Here is a 10844-nt window from a genome sequence, read left to right as displayed (position 1 = left end):
CAGTCTTTTGTCGAGGAATGTGGCTTCTATGTCAACGTAAACATCAATGGAAGCACACATGAAAACATCAATAGTGATGAAATTTGTTGAGACCGATCCCAATTCCTGGGCCTGCTCCTGAGGAGGACTTTATTTGACTTACACTTTCGACTTAGGCCTTCGGGCTTGAACTTAATTGGTCTGATCAATTCCAATTCAGTCATTCTGGGGTTTCTGGGACCAATTCTGGCCGGTTCTAATATGAGATCGGACATGGAAGGTGTCCTTCAGCTCCGGCTTGTGCACTACTGAAAGCGGCACCTCCGGCAAACTCTGCGGGAGCCAAAACTGGTGGTCGATGAAGGAATTTCCGTGTGCTTCGCTCACATTTGCGCCGGCAAAGCGGGTGTTATCTGCACATCCATCCCGGTTGCAGTTTTGGTTATCGCGACTGGGGCAGACTTAGGGGCCAAGGTTCTAAGGTGAGTTTCAAACCCTAGAATTCCAGGTTGAAAGAAAAGGTGTTGATAGAGATCGAACCCTCCCTTTACGGATTCTTATGATCTCCTGGAATGGATACCAGTTGAGGAAGTAAATAAAACAACTAGAAGAAGAAACAATAAGAACTCACCTGGGAAGAAGGGAGGAGAAAGACGGAGCAAATCATAGAAGGAAGAGAAGAACAGTTGCGCAGCTCCACGGCCGTGAGAGGTAAAAATTTAAATTTCATTCCATATTCCTTTCTCTTCCATTGTGAGTTACATTCTTATAATATCAAAAGGGGGAAAAAAAAAAAAACACTGAAACTGAAATTAGAATCCAAAGCTAATTGGACTCTTATCTCCCCACAATTCTTGCTAGCCAAAAGGATTTTTTTTTTGGTGAGATTGGTCCAATCTTATAACTGCATCAAAACAATTTAGGAAGATAGTGATCATTGGGACTGGGTTAACAGATATGTATAGTTCTCAGACCCCAATGATACAGGGAGGATAAACACCTTGTTCCAAAGGGTTGCAGTCGGATTCTGTGCCATCTCATGGTGCAATTGACAGCATCATCAACCTAACTTGTAACTGATGAAATGCCACTGATTTTGTGCAAGCTTGGTTGTAGGATTCCTTGTTAGCAGAAACACGTGACACACTGAAAGAAGTAGTTTCAAGCCAAAATCCACATAAAGAAGCTTGCCCAAATGGTAAGTGAAACCGAAGCTAATCCATAGCCCCATAGCAGAATAACAGAACATTCTCTCTCACCAGCACCAAATAATTGGGTTATTGTTCCTGTCAATTTCATGAAAAGCTCAAATCAGAAATGAGGAAGAACATAATTTAAAATTTAATGACACCTTATTTCCCTCTCCACAACTCCCCATGTCAAACACTATCCCTGCCACACGTTCTTAGATATTAAATCATCTGATTCCTGATCAACAGCTTTGACCAAATACTTATAGAGACATAGAGACATAGAGACACATGAATGTAGCTTTTTCATGAAGGACAATATTGTTTGTCTGATTCACAAAATCATGTCTGAATCAATCCCTTTACACCTGAGATTCCTAACATTAAGGACAACTATGCCAGGGGTTACCTAACATTGTGCCTCATCCTGGATACTGCTAGTTAAGTGAACTGGAACAATGGTTTCTTCAACTGTACCACGGTATAAGTTCATGACAAAAAAGCCGCAAGCCATTCATTTAACATTTTAAATCATGGCAACCACGAAGCTTCACTATGTCAGTGGTTATGATCATTGAAGTCAGTCATTTGAACCTCCATGACATGATTAAAACATTGATTACATCTCATCATAAGATTAGAGAGTATCATCATGTTTATCATGATTTTATGATCAAAATTAAAGGCTTAAAAATTTAAAACTATGAGATTCAATGGAAACCTTTTTATTAAAATTATTTAGAAGCTTTTGATGGTCTTAGATCAGACCATACTATCGTGCTCACTATGATTTAAAATGCTAGATGAATGACCATGGTCCAAATCAACTGTTTTAATAGGCTAAAGCATGATCATTGAATCATATCTTTTCAATTGGAATATTTCATAAAAGTATAATGGTTTGATCTTAAATTAGATTGTACCATCATGTTTGTCATGATTAAAAATGCTAAATGGATGATCATGATCCAATTCAAAAGTTCTAAAATGTTAATACATGATGATTGAATTGTGTCCTCAATTGGTATTATTCCAAAGATAAATGGATGATCATGATCCAATTCAAAAGTTCTAAAATGTTAATACATGATGATTGAATTGTGTCCTCAATTGGTATTATTCAAAAGATGTAGAAGGTCTGGGTAGTTTGGTCATTTCGTCATCAGTTTGGAGTAACATCATCTGTGCTCGAGCACCCCAAACATCAAGTTTTGAATGTTACGTAGCCCCTGTGCCTTGTGACCCCCTAATGTTTTGAATGTCAGGTGTAATTTCCTTTTCCCCCCACCCCCGTGCAACAGTTCAATAGTAGTATGTTCTGGTGTTCAATTACTATTCAAAATGAGCAGCTTGCTGTGTGTTATCAAATTGCAGTATGCATGTTTGGTCTGTTCTGCCTTTGGAGTTCCTTACAGAACTGATCTTAGTTATGAACTTATGATTCAAAAAGTTTGACCTTGCTTCATAAGCCATAAGAAACATTTATATGATCTTAGAATCCTCTCCCCCCCTCCGCCCCACCCCAAAAGAAAAAGGGGGGGGGGGAGAGAAAAGAAAAAGAGAACTAGACTAAGCTGACAATGGACTTTTAGATTTTAATAATCAGAAAGGCCTTCGAATCTACAGACACAAAACACAGAAAACAAGGCAAAGATGGAAAAAGAAGATGAAACACACTAGAGTTGGCAGCTTGGATGATAATAAATTGGCATACCTATGTTTATTGCTGGTGGGACTGCAAAATGAAGATGAAGAATAAACATATACAGTGGATCTGGGTACACCAGGCCAATATGCAATGCCCCTTTAATAACAAGGATGCCCAACAGCGGGAGTGCAATGTAACGAACTACTATGATCCCAACAATTATGGACGCATGAATCTCTGACCCTCTTAAACCTGAATGACAATGTGCGTGTCAGAAAAAAAGATTTGCTTTAATAGAGTCAGACAAAGATTCACCAAGAACCTATCTCTCTTGACATCCACTGTAACTTCAGTATCAAAATCAGTTATTACCTCTAAGAAGGTTTCCTCCCATTATCAAGGTGATAGCTGGGATGGCTCCTTCACTGCAAACCAAAATGAGAATGAAATGAATAACAATGATTTATAACTTAATCAGGTGCATAAATATTTGTTTTACACATGGCAAAACATGTAGTCAGATTAGTGTGAGCAATGAATACAAATGGCATGTGTTGTTGATGTCATACAGTGCAAAATAAATGCACCCTTCTCAGATAGAACATAGCACCAAAACCATTCAATAGGTTTTATCCATCCATTCAAGAATAAGAGTGTGAACCTGAAAAGGTGCTTTAGTGGTTTGAAACCCAACCTTACATAATTAGAAACATCCGGATCTCCCGCTTGTATAGCTGTTCAACCACCATCCACTTGAGGGTTGTGCACATACACAATGTCCTCAAGTCTGGAAGGATCATGGTTAACCATCTACCAAGTATAGCATTAAGGAGCATAAAAGCTGTAGTTCCTCGATGGATATGAAACACTTACAATCGAAAATTTCACTGAAAGGTGGTTTGATTTTAGTAGTTTGAAGAGAAGCGATCGAAGCGCAGTTTGAAATTTAGGATTTCCCATAAATACTTCCAATAGAAATTGAACTCAAGACGCCACTTGTGGTGTAAAAAAAAAAAAAGAGCATTTTTGTGAAGTCTTAGAGATAGCTTGAGTTGTCCGATATGATTGGAGAAGATACAGGAATATGTAGCTTCCCTTGTCAGGATTTGTATAGATTTTCAAACACCATCTATCTAGACATCCATGAAATGGTCTTGACAAGGTGATAGGTCAGGAATGTGTACAACTTAGCATCAAGAGCAGAAAATATATGGTATTTTGGGGGTTTTTATTTTTATTTTGGTGGGGGTGGGGTTGGGGGAATTCTTTAGAGTTATTGCAAATTGAAACTAGCAGTTATGATCTTAGAGCTTAAGCAGGAGTAATCTAAAGCTGAAGAAGCATGAGTTTTCAGTAGGCTGATACCCAAGCAAAGAAGCAGAATCTCCAATGACACGAAGAGGAGCACTTTCACCAATCATTAGCCTTTTTATTTGAGGGACTGTTCCGACAGAAAACCCAACAATCTACAAAGAATAAGTAAAGAATTTTAGTCAGTGGATCATTCATGTAGATGTTTTCACTTGCATTTTCTTTCATTCATGATGAAATCTAGTTTAAAAAAGAAATCTACATAAACCATAAGTAAGCAGCAGAGTAGAAAGAGGGGATCTTTGTTTGGGGGGGGGGTCTCCCACATCTTTTTAGGGGCCTTTGTTGCTTCTTTTAGGGGCTGCCCAAAGGGAGCATTTTAGGGCTGCCTATCTTTTGTATATTTCCTCCCTTTTGCCCTTTTGGTAATATATTTTGTTTTACCAATCAAAAAGAAAATAAGGGCAATACATCACATTTCCTCCTATACAACAACAATAAATAGCTACTAGAATTATTAAATCAGGCCTATTTTTAATCAGAAGACCTCTTAGGTGGTTCAACTAAGGGGTCCCTATCTTGGCACATGTACAAGGGACTGGAGTCTATACCTGTGGTAATCAACCTCGGTTCAAGAAAATAACTAGCTACAGATGAAAAAGATAAAGCATGATAAGCATACCGCTGCAGTGGTCGAGGGTGCGAATAATGTCTTCAAGTTGATCTTTTCAGAAAGCATCTTTAAATATTGTCTAAACTTAACTGAAATTGGAACCTGTCATAAAACATTGAAAAAAATCCAAGCCAATTATATCTCTCAATCTTGTGATGATTGATCATGAGAAAGCAAAGATCATGACTCCATATGTAATATTAAAAACTAGAGTGGAAATGTGCATTCTGGTCAACACCAGGAGTTATCTTTGCATTTATCCATCCACGAGCAACCCAAATCAACTGACCAGGTCTTCAATGGACTGTAACAGTTGCCTTTCAGGAATACTAATTCTATGTTTTCTAGATCTAGTGTTCCTTGGAAACATGAGTAGAAATGATCAGAAATATAGAAAGATGGGTCCTGTTAATAACGTAGTATGGATCTAGGAAATATCTTTATCATGAATCAAGAAGGCTGAAGACCCCATTGAACAGTGGTTTAAATTTGGTAATTTCTTACTTAAAAATTTCACTGCAAAATTAGGAGGTGACCTAACAGTAAATTGAAGGATACAACTAATTCTGACTTCCATTTTCTTTACTACGTTTCCTGTTCATTTATCGTTTCTTTCTAATTATTTTTCAGTTTCATATTATTACAGATGTCATAGTACCTGGTGATTGCTCTTATTTCAGCCATGCAGGAGGAAGATGAGGTTGATTCTGGCCATCCATCAGGTAGGGGACCCTATTGTTTGATGACATGTTTGGCTTACTATCCTCGGATCCATGGCCTATCATTTATCATATTTTTCCTTAATACCAGGCAATTCATTTAAAAAAATTTCAAATGTGTCAAAAGAAGGTGGTTTTGTTTTACTAAATTGCACTGCATTAGTCTCTGGCATTAAGCATGAGGAGATTGTGTAATGGCCAATATATGAAGTGCATGTGGGATGCCAACTAAGCAGAAACACATCAGATTCATTGTTCACCTAGATTGTTCTGGGATGTAAAGCTGTTGCCCAAGTATATGGTTAAACAAACCACACATTTTGAAACCACCTTGTTAAGGAGAAGGATCGATCTTTGTTATCACCCACTCCCAAGTTGGGATGCTCCTTGAGTCAACATGGACACAAAACAACAGTGGGAGGACAGGAAAGAAAGAATGGGAAAAAAGAAAAAAAGGGGGGGGGGGGGGGTTGGAATTCATTATAATAATGATAAACCAAGAAATAAACATTCGTCTTTCCTGGTGGAATTCATTATAATAATGGTAAACCAAGAAATAACCTTTCGTCTTTCCTCTAATGAAGCGTATGGCAGTGCAAAATGGTCTGCACGGTACTCCAAGACTGGTAAATCCTTTGAAAGTAGTGGCTCTGTGCAACTCCCATTGAGTACTTTGGAAGGTTCTTCTGAAGATTCACTTATAGAGCCGTCAATTTCTTCAGAGCATTTACTTGAAGATATCCGTACAATATTGTACACATACGACCATAAATAAATGGACCCAATCTGAATCATCACAATAAGAACCAAAATACAGGTTGAAATGAGTTTGCCTAGAGTCAATTGCTGCAAGACAACTGAATATTTTAGTTCCTGGATGCACACATGTTTAGTCATGGGTCCATATGATTTATAATACATTTGATATACATTTGATATGATTTATAATACATTTGATATACATAATAACAATGCCTTTTGTTATCAATCTTCATGAAATGAACGGGAAATAAGCCACTTCTAAGCTTGTCATAGCCAATTGTCACATTGCTTTAACTGTGTGCTCACAAAGTCAGAGATAAAGAAATACACTTCAATGGCTACAAAACTAGGACTGGTGGCTAGAGTCGGCTTATACATCAAAAGTTCAAACTATCTGATTGGTAAGAATCCACAGGTTATGCCCATGCAGAGTATAACTTGTTAATTGTATAAAGGGAGGGGATCACAAAAGGGTTTTGGAATCTTCACAACAATAAACATTTTTTATATCTTTACCAAGGATGCTATAAATTATGGAACACTAATCAATAAACAGTAATATATAGTAAAAGTTTAACAAATATTAAAAGGAATAAAGTTTCCTGGCCGGGAGAGCGGTTCCTGTGCCTGCACCCTTGTGTCTGTCTCTCCTCCTCCCTATAAAATGACCTCCCTGCCCCCACAGGTTGAACCAAAAGCGGGATGCTGATTGGGTCTCATGCAAGCACAGGATCCACACTCCTGGACAGAGAACACTTCCCCATACTAAAATTAACTTATTTTGGCCCAGTATTATCTGTTTTGGTGCTGCAGTTGCAGGGCTTTTAGCCACATGTAGAGGTGATCATGGCAGATCAAGACCATTCTTGTTTCGGGGGATCATCTGCATTAGCCACATCTGCCAGCCCTCTTGCCAGACACCAGCCTTTTGACAAAACTTATTTTGGACTTCTAGTCACAGTCTTTTCAATATTCTTAATTTTGCACAAAGCTATGTAAGAAATTAGAAAGATATAAGATTTCAATATTAGGAAAATAAATATATAATACAAACTTATGCACTATTAAAACATTAATTGAACTAGAATAATATTCTAGTATTATTGTCAAAAGAAACTAGAATTATTTTTTTCATGATTTCCTACTTATTAGTTTCTTTCAGAATACAATGCAGATTGTTCACTCCTTAACCCTCATATGGACAATTTTGTGATTGAAAACCTTTCAGAGTTGCAATATCAAAATACATATGTTAAGTGACCTCCTTATATTTCATAATAAGCATCCCTAATCAATTTTTAGGAAAATAAAGCTATTTCTAAGAATAGAAGAAAACTACCGCTGATGAAAGTGAAGAATAAGCCACTCCATATCTACTGCAGACATCAGGAGCTCCAAATGGGCTGCCTTTATCTCTACAGATTGATGGGATGATGATGAAAAGCAGATTCCCTATATTTCCTGTTTCAGGGGGAGGTAAAAAAAGATGAGGTGGCACACAATGTAGTAATCCAACTGTGCAAAATTTAATAATGTCTGGCAGCATGACATGTCCTTCCTACACAGTTCACCATTCACATAGCAGACTATGTGTGGTTGCAGATGCTAAACTTAAGATTCTATAGCCCCCAAAACAAGTTAGTAATTGGGAGTTGTTACTTGAATTGAAGAAGCCTAAAATTGTACACTTAACACTGGTAGCAATGGACTTATATAAGTCAAACCTTCCATTTCTCATCTTTAATCATGTTCCGAGGAACTCAACATGGGATTTAAATCACATGGTGAGTCCACAGAATTAACAGAGAAGTTTGAGGAATCATACAAAAAATTACCTGCAGCACAGGAACCCAAGATAAGACCTCTTATATGTGAAGGAGGTCTTGTGATTTGTATAAGCATCCATCCAAGTGCTGAACCAATGAGATATGTAATAAAAATATTGACAGGCATGAACCACCTATACATTACCAAAAAGTTACCAGAGTATCAGACAGTAAGTTTCATCGTAACTTGTAAGGATGTTGTAAACAGGATAAGAAGAAACTCACAACTTAATCATGCTTTCATATGTTACTGTTTTAGCAAGGTTGGAGCCCACAAGTGCTGGAAAAAATACAAAGAACACAACCTGTTCACAATGAAAGTTAATTGGCTTTCAAATAAGAAAGAATCAATTCTGTTTTAGAAGTTAAAATATTACAAAAAAAAATCCCCACACAGATCTTTTACTGCACTCCAAAGGACTAAATAGGTTCCTCAAAACATTGGCTCTATAATTGTACTGCTGTTCCCTGTTGTGAATCTTGTCTTCTCCAATGAAATTCAAACATCTAGGGAATATGGCTGATACTCTTTACAAACTTGCCTACAGAGCTCGGACAACAACAGAAACAGCTAATAAGCCTTATCACCATTAGTTTGAGGCCAGTTCTGAAATTGCATGTTGCAAAAGAAACAATGGAGGACAAAGTTGATTAGCCTAGTTTAAAGGGGTTGACTCAGTTGACCAAATCCCTGTAGAGATTCTTCTGTAATGGAGATGGGTTGGTGGTCCACTGCTTGAATGATCTTGTCTTGATTGGTTCATAGATGAACAAACATGTGAGACTATATAACATTATAAGTGATAAGAAAGACACTCTCTTCACTCCTAAGTTTCTGTTGTGGGAAAGTTAATTGCAGATAGATACCCCACCCCCACCACCCCCCCCCCCCCCTCCCCAAAAAAAAAAAAAAACAAAGAAAAGAAAAAAAAAGGATGAATCATGAGAAAACTGCAAACATGAGGTATAAAGATTGAAGACCGAAACTTATGAACTATAGTACGAATTTATCAGTAGATGACTAAATCCAGCCTTGTAAAAACTATAAAAATAAGATCCAGGGACTTAGAACTCACTCTGTTCAAATGATGTTTTGCATCTTTTCCCAAAATATTGATGCGGTCTGTTGAGAGAAAGGACCCAAGAGCGGTAAGTAATAGGACCTTCAGCACTGGATTTGATGCCGCAATTAAGAGATCCAGAATCTCCATGCTGAGAATTCCTCACAAATCTCAAGAGTTTTCTCTGTCAACTCCAATCCAAGAAAAACTAATAGAATAAGTTTATTTCCATGCACAGTTAAACAGTGTTGAGAAGGGAAGAAGCATAAATAAGTTTTCGATTATACTTCCTGATAAACTGAGTGGCAGCATGAGAAGATAAAAATACATAATTTGATAGCTCAACTTCCTCGCAGGGAAAATTTATACTGTAATTAAGAAAGAGAGGAGGTTGCCTTAAGATAGAACACCCACCACCCCTGCTTCTTGGAAGATCTAAACTGTTTAAGCTCCCCAGTTAAGTTCAAAATATTTGAATAGAAGTTTTCACAATCGAACTGGGACTTTTCTTTAGAGATGAGTAGCGAATAATTTTCATACTTCACCATATTCGCAATTCTCAACTCAGCTGAAAATTATTCCCAAATAAAAAGAAAAAGAAAGGGCAGAGTACTTCCTCTGCAAAATTGTCTTTTAAGATTCAAAATTGAGGATATCTTTCGAAATGCCCGACGCAAAAATTAAATTAAATTCAAAACTGAACTTGCAAGAACCAGTTTAATGGTAGTCAAAATTGTTGGAAAGGGTCTGAGAACAAAACAAATTCATGAAAATAAATATTTTTTTAGCTACAATTAAGGGAGTAAGACCAAAAAGATAACAACTGGCTCAAGAACTCGATATGGGTTTCTCGGTTGTAGATCACTGAGATGTATACAGAAGTCTTTGAAGTCGTTTGGACTTTAAAGGAAAGAACCTAAGGGAGGGATTCTCTGTCCCGGTCTCGCGGATTTATTTATAATTTTCTGGTGCTTTCTGTAACAGTGAGTTGCTTGCAGGAAGACAGGAACAGAGCAAGAATCCAAAAATGATTACAAAAGTCAGGAGAGCACCAAAATAGCACCAAAATGACTGCGAAGACAATTGAACAGAAAGATTAACATAATAACTATTTAGCACAGTTGGTGAGATTGTGGTATGCAAAGCCCACACTCACTAGGAGGTCTCAAGTTAGAGTTTCCTGACTGTTACCTTATCCCTCTCCCCTATATCAAGAACAACTGCAACTCGTCACCTTTGTGCCATTTATTCGCTCTAACATCAGAGAGTCACCATGCAGCTTACTGTTCCGTCACCACGTCGAATCTGGTTGTATTGAAATGAATCATTAGATGGGAACTTTATGCATATTTTATCACATAACGAGTCAATGGTGCATTAATTACTCTTACTTGTAGTTCCATGTGGGAAAGGTAACCTGTCTCTCCACGTAAGGAGCTCGGACTCATCATTCAAATCCTAATTCAAGAATTCATCATTGTCGGTCTATTCTTTTTTGGGTAAAGACTAAAGACTCCTTTCAAATTTAAGTCTTCAATTCTCCTTCTCAAGGTCATACCATCAGATCTAATCATCTATTGCCAACACAATGATCCATCATGTGAGATAATATTACATGATTTACATCGGCCACCCAAAGCATGCAGCTAATAGGATAATGATGCTGACATTTTTC

At 37.4% G+C, this 10844-nt stretch overlaps 1 protein-coding gene and 1 long non-coding RNA gene across 5 annotated transcripts; one reads left to right on the top strand and one right to left on the bottom strand.

The window, feature by feature from the left end:
• LOC122083563 lies at positions 1-5845 on the top strand. Of its 2 annotated transcripts, XR_006141676.1 has the most exons (3): positions 1-461; positions 563-690; positions 5448-5845. It is a non-coding gene; the product is annotated as an uncharacterized LOC122083563 (long non-coding RNA). The 2 variants fall into 2 exon arrangements; XR_006141677.1 differs by lacking the exon at positions 1-461 and having other exon boundaries at positions 555-690.
• Positions 701-10586, bottom strand: LOC122083562 (protein PIN-LIKES 3-like). Of its 3 annotated transcripts, XM_042651416.1 has the most exons (11): positions 10361-10586; positions 9185-9353; positions 8334-8413; positions 8118-8242; positions 7622-7743; positions 6082-6306; positions 4811-4903; positions 4183-4283; positions 3190-3242; positions 2884-3069; positions 701-1265 (listed from the first exon to the last, which is right to left on the bottom strand). In XM_042651416.1, exons 2-11 carry the CDS (start codon positions 9317-9319, stop codon positions 1141-1143), a joined length of 1245 nt encoding a protein of 414 aa, XP_042507350.1. In that variant the 5' UTR covers positions 9320-9353; positions 10361-10586; the 3' UTR covers positions 701-1140. The 3 variants fall into 3 exon arrangements, with proteins under 3 accessions (XP_042507350.1, XP_042507349.1, XP_042507351.1); XM_042651415.1 differs by lacking the exon at positions 10361-10586 and having other exon boundaries at positions 9185-10329; XM_042651417.1 differs by lacking the exons at positions 2884-3069; positions 10361-10586 and having other exon boundaries at positions 9185-10329.
• Between the last annotated feature and the right edge of the window lie 258 nt (positions 10587-10844).

This window comes from Macadamia integrifolia, chromosome 7 (assembly GCF_013358625.1).
Source record: "Macadamia integrifolia cultivar HAES 741 chromosome 7, SCU_Mint_v3, whole genome shotgun sequence".
NCBI classification, from domain to species: Eukaryota; Viridiplantae; Streptophyta; class Magnoliopsida; order Proteales; family Proteaceae; genus Macadamia; species Macadamia integrifolia.
This window is presented reverse-complemented; position numbering and strand designations above follow the sequence as displayed.